We start from the raw sequence: 21,681 nt of genomic DNA on the forward strand, positions 1-21,681 counted from the left end.
CTGACAGTGCTCAGAATTTTTGCATGCTTTTTCTTTCATTCTTTCTTTCTTTCTTTCTGAAAATGTTTGAAAAAATATTAACTTCTTTAGCAAGTTATATTTTTATTTAAAATGTATTTAATTTTACTTTTCATGCCCCATTGCAATCATAACTGTAGTTCCGTATTTTTAGTAACTACAATTGACTCTATTTATAATCACATAAACTCGCTATATTTTTTAGCCAGTTCTTTCACTGGCTCCCATATCTGCCGTGTTCTGATTTCGTGTTTGAGGGGCAGCCGACAGGATGTAGCATTGATAAATATCCCTGTTGATCACTTGATTGATTACCTCGCGCAAAGGTCACGCGGGCGCGCGGTAATTTCCTTGTGCCCGCGGCTCCCATTTCACTTTCAATCTTGCGCGAGAGCCCCCGACTTCACAAATCATGTTTTTATTTTAACCCTTCCCTTCCCACTTTAACATCACACTGAATCTTGCCATCGACCTATGCGTGCTTTCCATCTAACGACAGAAGAGGGCAAACCTTTAATTAGGTTGGCGTTGTAATTACAGAAAGTAAACTGTATCGTCTCCTTTTGATGGAGTTTAATTTAAACCCTGCGACAAGCTAAAAATTTGGCCACATTTCCAAAACGGCTATGGCCTCAATTAATTTTCAATAAATACAGCCCACGGGGTCTTGACTGATCCTCGCTCCAGAGCGCCAGCTTTACGCAATCTTTGGCCGACGAGGTCAGAGAATCATAATAAAATATGTTCTGTCTACTGCATCCGAATGTCAATTTAGAGTAATGGGAACGCAAGGCAAAACAAAGCAGAACTGCAGACAGATTGCAAGCCAATGCGTTCTCTCCATCTATCCGTTTATCTCTCTTTCTCATTTTTCATCAAGAGCATTGGTTTAACAGGGTTACTCATTGCTGTTCTTACACGCTCTCATTTTATCATTGCTTTCTTGTAACAATTGGAGAATCAATTTTATTCCATTATCTTTGTGAACTTGAAAGAAAGAAACATTATTCATTTTTTATGGTACATTTCTACTTAATTTATAAGAGAAGTTTTGGTCTTTCGTGTACTTTTTAGTTGAGCTTAAATTATTCCCTGTGCCCAATAAATAAACAATTAAAGAAATCCATATCATAACGACCATTTTAAATTGATAATTCGGCAAAGATTTTAATGTTTCGGGCGACTTAAGTATTTTTGTAATTTGAATAACCTATTTTCAACGTTGAAGAATCTGTTATGGGTTTTAATTTAAGGAGATGCAATTTTGCTCACAGCTCAGAAAGGACTCATTTTTATGCAGAGTGATGCCAGATTAATTAGATCCGTTTTAGAAATACTTAGTAATCAATACTGAGAGCGAGGGGAAAGCGACCCTTTAAAAGGTTAATGGGCAAGGTCAACATGATGTCACGCGCCTCTAATTAATGAGCAGTTAACGTAATGACCCAAAAGTTTCCCAAATTTCCACCCATCTTGAAAACTAAAAACAAAACTAAATACATTCGATGTGCTAGAAATGCTTAGACTATGTGATGCAGGATATATCAACACGACAATAATGCGTCCCAAAGGCATCAGAGTAAGAACTAATCTGTAATAAACGTAGCCTATTATTATATAAACCTAAACTATGGAATGGGGCTACTTCCCAAAAATAAATATTCTTTTTGCACCGAAAATAATTGATTAGGTTTTCCAGGCTTCCAGAGAGGATGAATGTGCATCCAATGAGTGTGCGGGAAGTAACGACAACGAGTTTATGTAGAGCAAGCTCAGATCTACAGATTAATAATTGTTAGTGCCGCAGGAAAATAAAATATTCAACGGGCTGGCCTCGGTACCGACTGCCCACGCGCCCGGTTGAGGGAGGGGGAAGATGTGCGTTTTTTCATCTATTACATAAATTCATAACTATGGTCAAATCTCAATTAAACAGCATAAAACGTTTAATGAAAACGTTTTACAATAGTCATTTACCCGTACAATGATTAATGCGTCTTCATTTAAAGCACAAAAGACCGGGCGCCTCGGACGCTCGAGACTGCTTCATTATAATTAATGTCTCCAGTTCCTCGTGCACCCGGAGGTCGCAAATGGCTCCGTCCCGCGCTCACTGAACTCTGAAGATCTGACACGAGAGGGATCTCGTTGGCTTTTGCAATCTGACAAGATCTGTAATACTTGGGTGATGAATCGTTCCAAACTTTTTTTGGGCGATGCTGGCAGCTCTGGGGTGTGCGCATGTGCGAAGGTGTCCAAACTGACAATGCTGGAGAGATAGTGCGTCTGGGATTGAGAATCACAGAGAAAAAGGACAGAGGAAAAAGGAGGAAAAGATTTGAGAAAAATCCGACAAACACACGCCGAAAGACGGGCATCATGAGGTCCAAAGGCAGGGCAAGGAAATTGGCCACTGGTAGGTGCAACATCTCCTTTTTTAGCTCTTTTCAAACTGCCATCTTGTACATGGGTATGCTGCATGTAAACGTTTTCGTTACCAAACATTTACAGCCAGCACTTTGCCCACCCGTGTCAGCAGACCCAGCAGTTTCTGTCGGTGTTGGTTGTTTAAGAGAGTTAAATACAAGCTTAACGCGAACCGTAGCGCGCAGTTAGTCATTGTAAACTGAGATTCGAAAGTGACAAAAAGTTGCGCGTGCCGCTTAAACTTAAAGTATTTAATGCTGTAATTGCGTCCTCTATTAAAGTACGGGGCGTCCCGCGTGTTATAAGCACGTTCACAAGACTTCGTGTATGTTTCTGAGGCTCCGGTCACATCAATTTGCAGCCGCGACTTTGAAAAGACAGCTTCTCATACAGTCGACAACAGAAAGCCAACTGCGGAGGCACGCATTTAAATGCAAACAGGTAGCTTACAACTGGTGATACGGCAGACACAGGCTGGGCAATTCAATGAATTGAATGGAGTGACAAAATGCTTTTAAATATTTTGATTAGTAGGACATTAATATTCTACCCCTTTTCTGTAGGCTATAATTGTTGAAAGTGGTTGCGCAACAAGTGATCAAATCCCGTTACGATTTTTGTTCCGGTATGAACAGCCCGGAGAAATGCTTTTGTTTGTAATGGCATTCTTAACGGTCCACTGCAATCTTAACTTTTGATTACGGGCTGCCTAGGGCGCATGTTTCAGTTGACGTTCAATGCGTGTGTGTTTTGCCACAACACAAAGTCAAACGCAGAAACTGAACAGTTAGTGGGAAGTTGTTCCCCTCCTCACTGGAATTATTCGAAACAAATTTATTGCGCTAAGGTCTGTGAATAATTCGCCCCCTTTCTAGCACATTTGCTTGCTGACTTTTTGATTTGAGCAATTTTCCATTTTGCTGTTTTATCAATAAACTAATTGTTGTCCACGGAAATCCATGCAAATATTCCATGCAAGTGTTTGAGTTCATTTTCTGTGAGCAAAGCTAAAAGTCTTGTTTTTAGTGCATACACACAGTGGTAAACAAAACCTTATTTTGTATAGCCTAAGCCTATACTTCAGGGCCACTAGTTTCAAGAATGTTTATTTATTTATGTATTTTAACAAATCTAAATTTGCTGTAATGTACTATTTATAACATTATTGATGTAAATAATATGTATGTGCATTTCTTTCATTTATTGGTGAAAGACAGTGACAGCTGGTCAAAACTTTCATAAGAGGGAAGGTAAGAAAATAGGCACTGAAAACAAAGTGAAGGATCATTTTGCTTTTGAATTATTGTTTCCTGTCGACAGCACCGTGATGGGCTCGACACTGCGCGCGCATCGTCTGGACAGATACGGGGGTCGCACAGGTCTTATCCGTTCAATAAACTACCTCACGAGTCCTATGCCCTGCCATTGTACAGTGAGAGGGATTTTTCTGCGCACAGCAGCAACCTGTCATACACACACTCCATCTCATCCACACAAATACACACATGCACATGGACAAATGCAATTGAACTATTGCATTTTCCTGAGTCAGAAGGTACTCATCGCTTTCTTTAAGATTGCCTGAAGTGTAAGACATGATATTCTTAGAAAAAAATCTCAGAACAAACTCAGGTGCATAATGAACTCCATGGATACTGATTGTATTTTTTATGTTAATAATCGTCATCATGACAGCACTCTTTAGGCGTTTGCCTTTGAATAAGCTTTTTATCATCTTCACACTTCATCTTAACTTGTTTGACTTTAAAATTCAGCTATGCACTGCAAAGACAGCAAAGTGGATTGTCTAAGAAACAAAGAAACTGACCTGACACAAGCTACAATAATTCTAATTGAATTAATGGGTAATAAAAATTGGTCACTGCCAAACACAATAGATTCATTAAGTAGCTAAACACCTAAAATCGCACGAGGGAGTTAACGGACCTCTGTTTTAAGCCGACTTGCGGTGGTGTACGTTTGTTTGCGATTACTTTGGCCTAATATTCATAGCAGCAGGACTCTCTCAGACCACATGAAGAAACACATCTCACAGCAGCACACCACTGCTTCAAAACACGCACGATGACAGAAATAAATGTGCACGTGCATTTGCTGTAATTCATTGGATTGATAAAAGCAATTAAGGGGAGAGAGTGACGTTATGCGCTGTCACTTTTCTGTTTTGCGCAAGTTTACAGTGTGTACGATTATGGTCAAGCTAAACATTCAAGTCAAAAGTCTGATAAATATGCTAGCCAAGGTTGATACAGACTTTCCCACCCTCCCCCAGAGTGCTCGACATCATTATTTGGTATCTGAGAATAGCGGGATAATTGGCAGGGTGTATTTTAAGATTGTTAGTTACACAAGATGTAAGAAGAAGGTTTCTACTTATTATGTCAAAAGGAGTAAATGTTCTGGCTTTCGAGGACCACGCGGGTCCCGCGAGACACTGACCGCTCTGGCCTCCCGCCAGCCCCCGCACTATGTCAACATTGAACATTTAAAATCCCAGACTCCTCATAACGGAGCCTGTACCGGTAAAACGCATTCAACGTGAGTCTGAGTAGCTACGGACTAAGAAAAAGAAAAGAAAAGGAGGGGGGGAGGGGGGGTCTCCTCTCAGTGTGGCCTCTACCGCTCGAAGTGAAGTGTGTGAGGGCTGGAAAGGTAATAAAAATCAGTCGTTTAGCTGGTGTGTGTGGACGACATGTTTTGTGGATTTGGCCAGCAGTGCCGGACATTTCACCTGCAGGTCCAGCAGTCTTAAATTGTCTATAATGTTTAACACGCCGTGCCAACTGTCCCATAACCCTCCGCATGATGCTGCAGGTTTTGTACAAGTGGGGTAAAATTACACCATATGAGCAAGAACAATGACGCTGACCTGCAAGAAATCAGACCATGCTGTTAGAAACTGTCTCCATTATTTTGACGGACACTCAACAGGCGCCACATGAATTGCCTTTGCACAAGCAATTCTTTAAAATCACATTTTTGGAGCATCATGCATTCTCATTTTGTCATTTATACATCTTTATAAACGTTTATCACTTTTATCCTTTTGTAACTTAGCAAATGGTTCCATTGCTCATCCGAGTTATTATTGCTTGCACATAACGCCATACTTGTGTAACATATGATTTAATTTGTCTGTTCAAGACCTTATATATTTGTCTTATATAATCTTTCATCACATTCCCTTTTGTATTAAAACTCCTATATCTTCCAGTTTTACATTTAGATATGTAATAATATACGTTATATAGGCCTACTACATTATTACTCTTTTGATGATAACTAAATTTGATAAGCTGTACATGTTCAGCAAGGCTTTTTATTGTGCATTTTGTCTTTGAGCTACATCGGTTTCACGCCTGTCCTTAGTTGTGACTTTGATGTGACTCGATTCACCGTCAAAGTGTTCAAACAACGGGAAATCAACTCGACTTGGTGCAAGAAGAAAAAAGACAGGGCTCCAAAGTTAACAATGTGACGTTCCGATTGAATGAAGCGCGTAAGAATAAGCCCTGCGCGCGAGAATTCTCTCCGCCTGTCAGAGCGCGTCGACGGTGCGACCGTGCGCGCGTTATATTCTGCATTATGCAATGGACCACGCTGCTGAGTTTCGCGTTCGCTGCCCCTCGCGCTCATTATCGAACCTATTCAAAACGGGGTGAACGGAGCGGGCCATTTAAAAGGTGAGTGCGCGAGCAGATGGGGAACACTATTAAACGCGCGACCCATTCGAGAGTTCCATGTTTCTGAGGACGGTGAACCGTGACTGGCCAAAACATGTTTGCAGGCTCACTTGGGACAAAAGCAAAAAGAAAAGAAAAAAAAAAGTTACTGTCTCAATTTTAGAGTAAATATTAACTTTTTTCCACTCTGCTGGCTCGATATACAACAAAGATTTGAGTTGAGTTCCTGGGATTGTGTTGTTTTCCCGAGAGACTCAATGTAGAAATTCCTGTGCATCTCTCGGACTGTATGCATATCCACTATAAAGATCAGTTTGATTGGGCTTTGCTCATTTCTAAAACAGACTTTTATTTTTGTTTTGGAGACAGCTAAAGTGACCGCTTAATTAATTATGTGTAAAACAGTGGTCTGGTCAGTTTTAAACAAGGGTGGTGTTCCCAGGCATTGAGGGTGTGCATCTCTGTGTGTGAGAGTGTAAAATGGAGAGAGTTGTAGGCCACTGTGGGTTTTGATCATGATTGATCACATGTTCTCAAAGGATTGATTGATTATCCAGAAGCCACTGGGTTTAGCCAAGAGGTCTGCTTATGTCCTGGGAAATTATCCTCTTGTCTGTTTGTCCGAGATTTCATCTGCGAGAACAGAGAGAGAGAGATGAGGTAAGAGATACATGTGCTGATGTATATATGATTCTTTTGAATTGTATGTCTGAGTGTTCCATAGACTCCAACATAAGTTAGTTTCCGTGATATTTGTATATGGGAGAGAGAAAGGACTGTTATGTAGGTGACAATAACATAGTTACCCTAATTCTTTAACACCTCTATAATATCACGGCTCTCTCTCCCTCTCTGTGTGTTAATGACTCAACAAATGTCTGTGTCTACTCAAGAGCAAAATGAAATGGCCAGGTCAACTGTTTATTTACCTTGTGCTCTGATTGGTTAGGGGTCAGGTTATATGGATGTTTATTTGGAGATTTGATTGGTGTGACTGATGGCTATGTCATTTGTGACCCACAGGGAATTATGGGGGTTGTTGTTCACTGCATCCAGTCACTTTTTATCCCCAAGCGAATCAGTTTATTCACCCTCAGTCTTGACTGAAGTTGGTGTGAACCAAACAGAGCTAAGAACATCAGGCCAGTCAAGTAATAAGTCACTGTCAAGCCAACAACCCCGAAACCATCAGATGTCACTGTTTGACTGGTCTTGACTAATCTCTACTTGGTGAGGATGCAAGTTTATTACCCCTTTCACAAGCAGATGAAAACTGACCCAAGCTAAAAGTGCCCAGCCTCCGCAAGGAATCATGTTAACACACATATTGTTTGTGTTGTGTGGCTATACTTATGAAATGGTGTGTATTTTAACATTTACAGGTTGGCCCCATTCACTTCCATTGTAAGTACCTCACTGGAACCTACATTTTTTTATACAATTTCACTGTATATATGCAAAAAATGATGTATAATGTGTGACAATAGATCAATTCAAAAAAACATTTTTCTTTATGAGAATTGTAATGTAAAATGTATTTGAGTGTCCCGGAAATAATGCCACAATGCAAGAAAAATCTTAATGGTCCTAAATGTAGGCTACATTTTCTTTATGCAATTACTATAATTTAATATATTTTGTACTGATTTGGGGTTAAATAAGACCAGGACATTTTCATGACAGCCAATAGTCTGATAACCAAAGTAAGTTTGTCATAACCCTTGACCCCAAGTATGCAGAGCTGTTGCCAAAATTGACGAAGCTGGAGGCACAATTTTTATGGGTGGGCCCCCTCTTCCCTGGCAAAAGATAAAGGCTTGTAGAGAACTTTTTATAGCCCCCTACTCTCCCCCAATACAGAACCTGAGACAAAGTTCCTGGCACACCCCTCCACAACGACGGGCCTTTAAGTATGTGCAGTAGTCACCTTACAGTTTCATCTTGACCATGGCCTTGTTTCCCAATAACAATTGATCTTAGCGATTTAAGGGTGTTTTCTACAAGATAATTCTTGTTGTGCATTTCCCAAAAATGCATAAGTATGCACTTTAAGTGCTAATTAAGAGATCCGCTGTCTGTGCTTGAAGTGCTGAAATGTAACCGTATATTGTGTCGCTCGTCATTTTAACTTCATTATATTTGTGCTTAAATATTTATATTTTAATAATAATAATAATATTTAACCTAATTAACTACATAATTATATTGTTTTGCCATCGTTTTGTGCAGAAAAATCTACTGTATTTCTTTTACAAAATCACTGCTTCATGCATTAGGTGTGCTTTTGTAGTATTTCGTTTTTACCAAATCTTCTTTAAATCTGTGCATGATCCTGCCAATGCAAGCAATTATTTTATATAACGAGTTTCCCATGTTACCTGTATGGCAGAGAGCAAAATAAGGAGAGTTGTGGAAGCTGTGCTTTAGTGACATTCACCAAACAAGTGGAGGTCTGCTCTTTACTCCCAAAAGTAAATGATGACAGCAATGCTACTACACGTGTGGAGCTAAACAATATGTGGTGCGAGTGAGAACACCCTTGGGTGTCAGAGAAAGAGAAGACGAGGATGATGAGCCAATATATTTACGATTTCAATGTATGGCATGTCATTGAATTTGAAAGTTGTATGCTACAATCATGCCACAATGTTTTTGCTATATAGACTATAATTATTATTATTATTAGACTTGACAGTTAAAATAAAAATAAATGAACAGGTATCTTGATACTAAAGTCTCAGCATAAAATACAATTGGTATTTAAATTGTATTATGTGTAATTTCAGGATTGTCCTGCAGGTGACTGCATAAGTATGTCACCTTACAATGCTCTTAGCACTTTACGATTACTCCAGAGCACTTGTATATCTACAATTATTTTCAAGTACTACTTAAGTTAAGATGGCTTTGGGAATGGGCCTCAAAGTTAAGATGAATTGTAAGGTGGATAAAGGAAACAAGGCCCTGATCGGAATAGTATAGAACTGTACATCACCTGCCTTCTCATTTAAAATGAAGGGGACCCTACATAACAAGTGGGAGCTCATTCTGTAGTTTATTAACGTAAATTCTATTGATTGTCTGTCCCAACAAGTCTGAACTAGTCTGCTCTATAGTGCTGTGTTTCTGCAGTGAGAAGCAGGTAAGTCATAATCCAAGTCTGTTTGTGGTGCCAGGCGGCCCTCAGGGGTAAGCTTCTATACTGTAAGTATGAGTGAAATGTTTACACAGAATTAATATGTGTACAGGTGTGTGATAGAGAGTCCAAATGAGAGCAAGTGTCTAATGTGCAGCCTGGGTGCTATATGGACATTGTGTGAATGGTGTGTGTGTTTTTGGGTGTGCATTGGGGAGGCCTGGGAACCTTTCAGTTGTGTTTACCGCAGGGAAATCAGTACCAGCATAGAACAATGAGTAAAACTCTCCCTGCCCTCAGTCCTAAGGTCAAACTGTCTCTGATAAAGATATGAACACATACACACATGCTCACACAAAGGCTCACCAGTGCATTGCCGACAGTCTGCCCAGGGTGTGTGCCAAGATTGAGGTCATTAACTACATACAGTCTCAAAAACGAAGCATATTTTTTTACTGTGAATATTTGTGTGGAAATCACACTTTATTAATGGGCGTGCATGCTGTTGACTTTATTTGTCTGCTTGTTGGTTGAACGGGCACCTCCCTTGTGTCATCATCTGTGTGTGTGTGTGTGTGTGTGTGTATGTGTGTTTAGATAGAATTCGATTTCTTAAAGCGTTACCTGCATTGTGTTTGTATGTGTGCAAGTGTGTAGGGGTGCTTTAGAGCTGGATTGTGTATATGTTTTTGTTGTTGCCACAGATGGAAATTTGCCAATTTTTTTCCATTAAAACAGATGAGCTCTACTTCTACTAACATTTTATATTGACTCATATATTAATAAAAGCAAGAACATTTACAAACAGAATCAATACTTAACCCCCTTGATTACAAGGGATGCACCGATACCACATTTTCTCTTCCGTTCCGATTCCGATATCGGAAATCTCAGTATCGGCCAATACTGATCTCGATCCGATTCAAGTGTTATTTTTTTGCATAATCAGTTTAGACTATTTTACATTATTGTGTGGAAATAATTGGGTGTGCTCTTTAATATGTGAAGAAACAAAAACATCTAACTACACATTATTTCAATATAAATGTATAGCTTATTAAGAACAACTTTATTGTTAACTAGTATAATTCTAGGTGTAAGAAATCAGCTCACTTTTTATTCACAGTTATTTTTGGGAACCCATTCAACATAAACATTATTATAATTTGTAAACAAATGATAATAACAATAATGGTATATTATAATAGTAATATAACTCAATCGTGCACCTTTAACTTTTAAATCCTGACGCTTATATTTTGACATTCTAAACTCTCCAGAAAGTCCTGTGTGTGTTTTTGTAGGCAAGTTCACATTAGTTTAATTAGCTTCTTATTCAAATTCTGGTAAAAAAAAAAAAAGGACCTCCAGTGCCATTCTAAATGCACATTATAAGTGAACCGAACTTTTCAGCATCTACATCTGAGATGTTGTTCATGAGTAGTGCTCAAATATTGCACACTGCGTGAAGGCTAAAAATAGCCACGAGTGTGTGTGTAAACAGAACAGTGCCATTCACTGCATTTGATATATTTACTTATTAAACACAGCCTTTTGTGATTCACAGTGCTATTGCACATCTTCAAGTGGCTTTGAATAAAATGCACGAGTCATATGAACTACTTTAATTGTGTTTTTATTGAGCTTGACAGTAACAAACATGACTAACACACTGTATCGGATTTGGCTCATCGGACCGATACCCGATCCGTGTAAAAGCTTCAGTTTTGGAGCCAATACCGATCCAGGTATCGGACCGGTGCATACCTATATATTACCCCCCCCCCAATAAAATAATTAATTAAATAAAATATAATATTCACTTACATAACATCTACACCTGTCTCTCCGATGTCCCTCCCCGAGAGCCCTCCAAAAATGCCAGATATTTGCCCCGCTTTCCCACAAACAAATCCAAATTACCCAGTTCTCTAGATACCCTTTCTTCAAAAGCGGCCGCCCTTCCCATCTATGCACACCACTTTGGAAATGATGGTGCTCCATCTGACTTCCAACACCTTAAAATTACTTGTCTGTCAATCAGAACACTTGTCAGAACCCAATTTTTTATAAATTTGTCCCCCAAATGTATGACTGCCCCATCGCCCCAAAAAACTAAGTCTGGGGCAAAGTAAAACCTGAGTGCCCAAAACGTCACATAAATAAATCTGAACCCTCAACCAAAAATCTTGAATCTTAGCACACCCCCAAAAGACATGAGTTGTGTCTCCAACTTCTGATTGGCAACACCAGCAGGTGGGTGTGTCTTTTCAGGTCCAGTAAAATCTATGTAAAATCTTAAATCGCCTATGAACCCTTGCATCTCTAGATGCAGACTTGACCTTTTCTAGAATCCTGGTCCACACTCCTTCCTCCAGATGAGCTACTTTCATTTGCCAGTGTTTTATAGGTGCAATGCTCTGGGAGCAGGGAAACATTCGGAAAACACTTTTTGACTTAAAGGAAATAATGTGCGTTAGCACACCCGCAGATGTCAGCCAACAATCCTGCAGCAGGTTCTAAGGAGATTTGCATTTCCTGGAGGAAATACCAGTAGTGTTAAGGGATTTACCCAAAGTTCACCCAAAAAAGAATATTCTGTAATAATTTCAAATTATATATTTGAGATGTTAACCGTAGTCACCATTTTTTCATTCATTGCTTATTGTTCCAATTTAATTTCATTTTTCCAAACCTACATGATTGACTTTCTTCCAAGAAACACAGAAAGAGATGTTATGCAGAATGTTAGCTTCAGTCACCATTCACTTTACATTGCATCTTTTTAACATACATTAAATGTGAATGGTGACTGAGGCTATTTTGCCAAACATCTGCTTTTGTGTTCCACGAAGAAAGAAAGTCATATGGTTTTGGAAACACATGAGGGTAATATGATGAAGATTGTAAATTATGACAGAATTTTTATTTTTGGGTAAACTAACCATTTGAATTTTAGGTAAAATGGTAGTTAAAATTAGAAAACAGAAATAGATATAAGGAGGAAAGGGACAGAGAATAACTGCAGTTGATTTATAACTGATCGATGGCAAATTCAAAGTGGCCAATATGCAATATAATCACAATTCAGTATGCAGATATTACAATGAAGTCTCTGTTCTTAGTTCAGTTATATTTTGAATGCTAAATATTCTAAAAGCTTAAGTTAACAGGAGAACTTCAAACTTTAATCGTATTTATTATTTTGCAATATTGTTTATAAAAACCTAAAATAGAAGTTTGTATCAAGTCTGAATGTTAAGCGATTCGAGCTGAAATAATTGCAGAAATTTGTCGCAAAGAAGAAATTGGACGCAAAAAAAGAAAAAAGCATGCAAAACATGATCACACAGGAAATTGACATGTTACATTTTTGCATCATATCAACCATGATACCTTTTCCCTCTAGCACTTTCGATAGTGTGTTTCAAGCACCAAGTAATCACGTTCACAGGGCTCAACTCTAAGGATTTTTTCTACTGGCCCGATTGGGCCAGTGCTGCAGATGTTTACTGGCCCTGGCAAAATGTTCACTGGCCCCAACACAAAAATGACAAATAGCTGTTTTTACCATCGTGGCTTTAAAAATATATATGTCTGAAGATATATATTTTTTTACATATCTTATGTTTTTAATACAATGTCGCCCAGGGGCCTGGGTAGCTCAGCGAGTAAAGATGCTGACTACCACCCCTGGAGTCACGAGTTCGAATTCAGGGCATGCTGAGTGACTCCAGCCAGGTCTCCTAAGCAACCAAATTGTCCCAGTTGCAAGGGAGGGGAGAGTCACATGAGGTAACCTCCTTGTGGTCACTATAATATGGTTTGCTCTCAGTGTGGCATGTGGTGAGTTGTGCATGGATGCCACGGAAGAATAGCATGAAGCTTCCACACACGCTATGTCTCTGCGGTAACACGCTCAACAAATCATGTGATAAGATGCACAGATTGATTTTCTCAAATGCGGTGGCAACTGAGATCCACCATCCAGATTGAGGCGAGTCACTACACCACCACGAGGACTTAGAGCGCATTTGGGTATTCCAAATTGGGGAGAAAAATAAATAAAAAAATACAATGTTCCCCAAAACTGAATCACATTTATAATTTGCAAGATATGATTTATGCCTTATGCAATCAAATATATGCACTTTACAGATATAAAATCATAAATACATCATAATTTCATCCTATATCCATAGCAGCCGTCCTGCCATTTACACATGTGCTTTTAAGCAAAGAGTTCTGTGGAGGAGATAATGGGTTTTCGGTCTCCAATTTAGTCATTCTGTCATGCAAATTTTGCCCATGTGTAGTGTTTTCAAAAGAAGGATCACCGATTTAGTCACTGAGTTAAAGATTTGATAATTGGCTGAGAGAACAGACTTGCTACTAAATTGGTTGTGATGTGTAATATACAGTAGGTAGATATTAGGCCTAATCTGTGAATTAACAATGTGTATATAACTTGAAATCTGACAACCCAAACAAGACAAACACTGACTGATATACTAAGAAAAAAAACAAAAATACCTGTATGGTCCAGAATTGAGACATGTAACAGGTGTTTTATGAGGATGATATGAAGTAGACTGTTTCAGATATTCATCTTCACCCTGCAGCTGAACAGCTCTGATGATAATAACCTAAAAGCCATATTGATCTTGCTTCTTTTCATATAAAACACAATTATCATGTCGAATTAATGTTTACATTTTGAAACATTATCTAATGAAATGTATACTTGCATTTTGGATATTGAGCAGCTCATAATTTCCAGACACATGTATAACTGAGGTTTAACAATGTTTATTACGTCTCATTCTTCGCTTCATCTGTAAAGGCGAATTAATGAGAGAAAACTGGCCCGAATCTTTCTCACACTGGCCCCGGGTCCTCGGGCACTCAAGCCCTGCGTTCACATAAACGATAGTGAGCGAGCACGATTTTAGAGGTTGCATTTTCTCTCTAAAATTAAATGTTTTACTTTACTGATAGATAGGTTTAGGGTTATGCGCTTATAGATTAGAAAAAATGCATTTCTGTTTACTGTCTTACATCTTTTACAACTAAAAACACTGTAACAAGCAAGCCACTAACAAGTTGATGCAAGAAAATATCATGTTTTCTAGAAGGGTTGGTGCCTTTCTGGCCTGTTTATGTGATTTCGTGGGTATATCTTGTGCATATATGTGTTGCCTCTCACTTAGCTTGCCTGGATTTAGTCAACTAGTCAACAATTGCTTTGTGAGCGGGCCGATAACAACACTCACTTTTTCAGAAAGTCCCCATCTTAATGTTCCAGCACAGTGTGGTATCCAGTGGGTGTGGGTATCTCTCCATCCTCTTTTATTCTCTCTCTCTCTCTCTGCATCTGTTTGTATTTGTGATGAACTCAAGTGAGAGAAGTTTAAGCCTATATTGTGTTTGAGAAGGTCATGGAACAGGAAAGTCAAAGGTAAATTTCAACACACATTTTGATCTCATTGAATTACACACATAAACACTTTATCTCTCTCTCTTTCTGATACTGTACTCTCTCTTTTCACAAATGAACTCTCCCCTTGATTTCAAGACATGAAAGCAAATAGGAACCAAATATAAAATAATTTAATAAACAACACAAATGACTTGGACGTTTTGAGCACAGAGAAAATATTGACTCTTCTGATAGACCTTAGCTAATCCTTTGTATCCTATAGTTGCTTCCTTGTTTGATCATCATCATCATCATCCTATCTCTAGACATGAGCCAGTCTCAACCAGGCTGAACCTGTTTTTGTATACATTTTAACCTTTGCACTCTCTGGACTCTGCTGTGTTAGTAGAATATTGTGTGCTGGGTCTGAACTGGATCCTCTCCAACTGTATGCCAGGTCATGCAGGGTCATATTGAGATGTGTGTGTGTTAGAGAAAAAGAGCAAAGGAAGCTAGCTCTGATTAGTGAGAGTCATGTTACCTATGAAGGGGAATTTGGATGTGGAGCAAGGCCGGTCCATTGCAATCAGATCTTTTCCATTTCGACCTGGAGATGAGATGCATACACACTCACACAGACTGAGGAAGAGGCAGAACAATAGAGACAGTAGAGATTCCCTTCCTCTTCCAGCGGCATTCCAAAGATTCCCAGTGTACGGAATCTGGTCCCAGCCCAGGAATCTGGCTCTTGCTCCAGGCTTTGATGAGCCCTGTTCCCAACACTTCCTGAGAATGTGACTAATCTACAATCAAACTGAAGAAGAAAAAAAAAAAAACCTGACAGAGAGGGAGTGAAGAAGGTGTGATGGAAAGGATAGAGAGACTGAGACTGGACCACAGGATGTCCTGTTTTGATTAGTGTTAGCATCTCCGCTCGCCCTGAAGAAATATTATTATAACAGTTTCAGGAGTTCCATCTTCACACTACTTGTCTTCCACACATACACACACACACTTTCCTTTTAAAGTGTCCAGATATATCCTTCTGTTATTTGTTAATCACGTGTTATCTGGATAGGAGCCATTGAAAGCATACAGAAACATGCTAAAGATAAGATTACCACTGCATAGACCCTGATTCAAAGATTTAGATGGTTATTGATTGTTTGGTTTTGGTCTAGCTGAAGAACCATCATAGCCAACCTGGTCTCACAGAATCACGTTACCATACCTACGGTTTTTACAAAGTGATTTTATGTGGCTTGTTGTACATATTGTTCCAATTTCTTGGTGAAATGTATACTAGAGGCGCTACAACAACAATGACTTTTATTCACTTTCTAAAAGTAAAAGGGTAGATTAATGAAACATAAAACTCTTACATTTTGCCCTGTTCTTTACACAATGCCGTCTAATGACATCAAGACACTTTTACTACAGTGCATCACTTGGAGCAATACATTTTAACATTTGCATTACGTATCCAAATACATTTACAAGCTTATTCAAGTGCGATCAAGTTGCACAATATCTTAACTGATAGAGCGTTGCACTTGCTATGCAAAGGACCTGGGTACGAAGAGCATGTGAGTCGACATGTGAGCCAAAAGTGTCAGAAGCACCACAAACGATTAAGCTTCAGCAAGTGTGTTTTTCACCTCACATTCATAGATGTTAAATACTGTTTAATCGCCTTTTGTATTCCACGGTTGCTGGTCTAACATGATCTACTAGCTCTAACCAGCTTGACCAAAAACAGGTCCACCAAATTATTGTCCAGATGATCAACATTCTAGGCCAGATTGGCCAGATAATGACCAGCATGTACATTTAATAAAAGCTACCACCTTAAGCAAATTTTAGCTGTTCTTTCCAGTGGTGTGATGAAGACATTTGTGTTTGTGTGCATGTGTATGTGTGTTACACACAGTCATTGTTTACTGTAGCTCACAGTTCCAAGTAGGCTAGGCCCCATGGAGCAGATGTTTGACTCCTTAGGGCCCCAGCCTAGTTTCTCTGTCAGGCAGACATCAAGTCAGTGGACCCTAGTATTTGCTGGGTCACTAGCAAAGCTGTATAAACCTGTGTGTGTATTTGTGTGAGAGAGAGAGCATGTGCGTCTTTGGCCCTTTCTGTTAGCGGGTCATCAGAGAAGCTAATGAATTTCATCTTGTTGTTCATCTCTTTCTCATACAATCACACACACACACACATGCAGTTACTCCTCTAGAGATTCACATGTCCTTTCAACTCTTGGTCAAATCTCCCCTGCTCTGCTGGTATCCTGCCTGGGCTGCAATTTAAATTTAGCTCCCTGTCTGGTCTGGGCCCGGCCTCCTGGGAGACGGATGGAGGGAGTGAAGACTGAGGAGGAGTAGTGCAGATCGTAGTGAAGGACTGAGAGATTGAGAGAGTTGAGAGTTTGGGAAAATGAGGGGCGACGTCTCATCTCATTCGTCAGTGAAAAGAGATACTGTGCTGAAACAGAGAGAACTGTTAGCCAAGCACAACACATTACCCAGACACACAGTTTGGGGTTGTAGCCAAGAGACAAGTTGGCAGACTCTAGTTCTTCTTGTATCTTTACACAAAGACACACACAGGCCAATTGATATATTTTTAAATTGTTATTGTAGTAATATGTAGGCTATCAGTTAATTGCTAATACAATAATACATTACATTCTCTCATTTTAAGAATAAATGTGATGTTTACAGTCATATATATTGATTTTAATGCTTCTACTTACTTTAAGGTCCTAGGATGTCTTTTGAGAAATTAAATTAGTTCAATAACAGTGATCTCTGGTTGCTCGGAAAAAGAAAAAGGTACATTTTTATGAATAAAATTAATTGCAGATAGACGATGAGATGAAGAGATGATGCCGATACACTCCATAGAGCTCAATGTATTTGGTAACGCTAATGCAAGTCATGTGGTACCCACTTTAGGCCCCAAACATGCATTACGCAAGTGTATGAACGTGAATGCTTTTCAGTTACACAAGCTCAATTTCAGTTGTTGTTGTGTCTGGATGAAATTCAGAAGTACGTGTTTCATTCCCAGTGTTTCTGGTGGGCTATAGCAGGCTAGAGGGTAATTTGTCTGCTTTACAGTTTTCTCTTTCAAGTCACCTACTGTCATGTCAGAGCTTCAGTTTGAAGAGAATCTTGCTGAGCAAGTTAGTTAAATTGTCAACATGTTAATAGTTAACTACCTGAACAATAACACTTCCAGTTTAATATAAATGAAAAGGTAAATCTATCATCCCCTTAAAGGAATGGTTGACATCAAAATATTTATTCGGTCATAATTTACCCTCCCTCATGGCATTCCATACCCTTATGACTTAAAAGAAAAGCTCAAAGGAACATGCTAGTTACTGTAAACAAGCTTTTCTCATGGTACTCATGAACACGCAATGGATGTCAAGATGTTTGCTAAAATTGACTTAAATTCCAGGCTGTTTATCAACAAACCTATCCTATGGTTTCAGAAGACTTGGAATATCACAAATAAGTCACATGGACTACTTTTATGATTCTGCTAGGTCCTTTTTTAAGCTTTAAATGCACTATACACTGCCATTGTATTGAAAAGACTGACAAACTTATTCATTAAACTTATTTTTTGTTCTGTGTGTGAAAGTAAGTAAATAATGACAGAATTAATGTCCTTTCATTCCTTTCAAGTGCTGAGGAGTTTCCTATTTTTTTCTTTAAATTACTGTGGTTTGTTATCACCATAATAATGCAAGAAGGCATGTTATGAATGATGAGATTGCAGGGATGCAATGCATGGCCAAGGGTTTGCATAATTGAGTAGAGTATGTTTCTAGCCTTACTTTGCAGAAACTTGCTGATACTGTGATATTCTCTTTTGGTGTTGGGCTGGCAGTACACTAGATTTCGGCGACTTCACTCACAAACATGTTTTCGTCACACATGTCTGGTCCCATCCAGCAGCTGCAGGTGTTTTGTATGTGTGTATTGATGTATGTGGGTACCATAGTTTGCCCATCAATCGCTGACAGCTGACAGTTTAATCTGAGCATTCAGCAAGACATTACTGAGCATCGAGAGCAGCCAATCACATCAGTGATCAATGACAAAGTCGAGAGAGAGAGAGAGAGAGAGAGACCAGTACAGGCAGCAGGATCAACTAGCTCAGTTTGTGTGTGTGTGATATTTTTGTAGTTATGGATGTGAAGGTCAGCATTGGCCAGTTGACAAACAGGCTGTCAGGTGCACAGAGATAGAAAGCAAGCACCTACACACAAACTCACACACACAAACTTTCTTCAGCCAATAAAACAAGATCCTGAGGCATACATACACACGTAAAATCTGTCAATCAGATTTAATTGAGAAAGCTTGGGGAGAATTTAATGTGGACATCAACATATAAATTCCTTATACAAGACTCGCATTGTATGTATGTATGTGTGCCAGTGTGTATTTGCAATCCACTTTGTGTAAAATGTACAATGTTTCATAAAGTTTAAAAAATGCCATCTTTCAAAATGTACCTGAAAACCGGTTCACTGTGGCACCCACTTGGCCCTCCCCCTTCAAAATGTCCAGGCTGCTTTTGAAACGACCCATGGTATTTAGAAACCTCCCCATGTTTACATGACTCCCAAAAGACAGACAGAATCCCATTAACTGAAGACATTCCTCACACTTTATGGAAGATATCATGTTTCATATGCCAATGAATGTCACTCTGCCAGCGTTCTCTCAACATATATAATGTAACCAGGCTTGTTGATGGGCCTGACAACAGTTTTGGCTGCTGGTCGGCTTAAGCATTCCATCCAGTGTCACATAGAGGGGAAAGAGAGGGATTTGGATGGAGAGAGACAGAAAAGTGAAGCATAAATGTGTTTACATGCAAAGCGAAATCAGAGTAATGGGCAAAAAGCTACCTGTGCCAGTTGGTTTTTACTTTTTACGTTTTGTGAATTTACCCCAATAAAGGAAAAATTAAGTTTACATGACATTACTCAAGGGCTGGGCATTGATACAGATTTCCCGATACGATTCCGATTCACAAGCACTCGATTCTATTTTGATTCAATATCGATTCATAGGGGGTACATTTCTGTTACATAGTCCAATTTGCTTACAAAAGAAATACTCTCAGCTAATGCTTTTAATGGAAATTTCTAGGCAACCCTTCTAGGTAAAATTTGAAAATATACATTTTACAATACATATTTTATCATTAGTTTTGCATCAAATTGGTCACATTTAGCTTTGGAAAAATTTACAAATTCAGTCTATTCCATCAATTAATGTCAATATTATGTTTTGTAAAAACATAATTTTTGTAATTAAACTTTTGTAAAAAGTTTTGTTTATTTTCATAATTTGTACTATTTACAAGTATTTACATTGATATGTAGATCACATGCTTAATTGGTACTGTCTCTTTAAGACTAGCGGCATAAGCGCATATAACGAGAGCAGACATGCATAATCTGACGAGAGCAGACATGCATAAATAATGTCACAGTGCATTTTAGAGGTTTGCCACATAGTGTGAAAGATTGTTCTTGCAATTTAAGATTTGATATCGTTATTCGTTCAAACAAAGATCGCGATGCATCAGAAAATCTATATTTTTACACAGCCCCACATTATACGTTTATGTCTTACAAAGCATAATCAGTGTAGGGTTACCCATGTAAACATGCCAACAAGGATAAACAGTTTGCAAAAGAAGTTCCAGGAAAGGGTTGAATTTCTCAAAACTTGTTGAGGATGTGCACGGGTCATATTTTGCCCCAAAAAAATCTAAATAAATAAATGATAAATTCTGTTTTGCTTAAAGAAAATTAAGCCGATTTTTGGACCACTATTCTTGTTAATTTAATGTGCAAAAAATTTACATTTTAAATTATAATGTATTTATACATCATCTTTCATTTATGCTGACTGTATTGTAAAAAGCATTGGTAATGCTTTACAATAAGATGTTTTAACATTATTTAATAAATTAGGTATAATGAACTAACAATGAACAATATTTTGATGTGGATGTGCTTAATTGTAATTAAAATAATGTCACAATGCAAACAATAATGTCTTAAAAATAAGACTTGATTTTCTTTTTGCAAAATATAATTTCCATTAAATATGATGTTAATTGGACATGTTTTCATGAGATTCAACCAACCAAAATTAGAGTCTATTAAAGAGATAACTGATTTTTCATCCTTGATGAAGACAACATTTCCTGAGACTTCATCTTCACGGCCTTTTGACCTTTTCAGTGTGATGAACTGACCATGAACATCAGAGCTCTCACTGGCTCAATCTCTCTTTCTCTCAAGCCCTTCCCATCACTTTATCTCTTCATCTCACACTCCCTAATGTTTTTCTGGTTTCACGTTAATAAATCTGTTCTTTTAGCCATAACTCACTCTCTTTTTTTAGGACTGATGATGACTGATTAACTTAAAACAATATATAAACATTCCTCACCAAAGTTTCAGTTCGAAAACAAACAGAGAGCTTTCGTCTCAGAGGTGCGTAACTCAATTCTTAATATCATCCATTACGTTTTCTAGTTGCACAAGAACAAATTTTATCAAACTTGCCAGACAGAAGAAAAGGGGGGAAAGCAAAAGAGAGGGGAAGACAATGAGAATTGAAAGGACGAATGATATTTTGCTCACGTTTTGCTATTTTATTTGATGTTGGTGGTTAATCGGATAACTGTTGAGCAGAATTCCACCCAGACCGAAGTATTAATCCAGTAAATAGGAGTGTTTGGATCGGTGCGGCGCTATGGAGAAATGTAATTTCTCTTCTCTTTGATTTGATCAGGAGCTAGGGAGTGGGTGGACAAGTGTAAATGTTTAAAGAGGGAGTGAGCGAGGCAGAGAAAGGAGAGAAAATTCTATTACAGGTATTCCTCGTGCAGGCAATGCATTGTGGGTGTTAATTCAATACTCATTTCAGCACCTTCTC

At 38.5% G+C, this 21,681-nt stretch overlaps 1 protein-coding gene across 13 annotated transcripts in view; it reads left to right on the forward strand.

Moving 5' to 3' along the window:
* Positions 1-2,058: 2,058 nt before the first annotated feature.
* The window catches only part of LOC127630035 (MDS1 and EVI1 complex locus protein EVI1-A-like), a 207,362-nt gene continuing 187,739 nt past the window's right edge, over positions 2,059-21,681 (forward strand). For all 13 annotated transcript variants that reach the window (XM_052107411.1, XM_052107414.1, XM_052107418.1 and 10 more), the window contains exon 1: positions 2,059-2,434. In XM_052107411.1, the coding sequence (XP_051963371.1) occupies positions 2,260-2,434 (175 nt within the window). In that variant the 5' untranslated portion in view covers positions 2,059-2,259. The remainder of the gene's footprint in view (positions 2,435-21,681) is intronic.

This window comes from Xyrauchen texanus, chromosome 36 (assembly GCF_025860055.1).
Source record: "Xyrauchen texanus isolate HMW12.3.18 chromosome 36, RBS_HiC_50CHRs, whole genome shotgun sequence".
Classification (NCBI taxonomy): Eukaryota; Metazoa; Chordata; class Actinopteri; order Cypriniformes; family Catostomidae; genus Xyrauchen; species Xyrauchen texanus.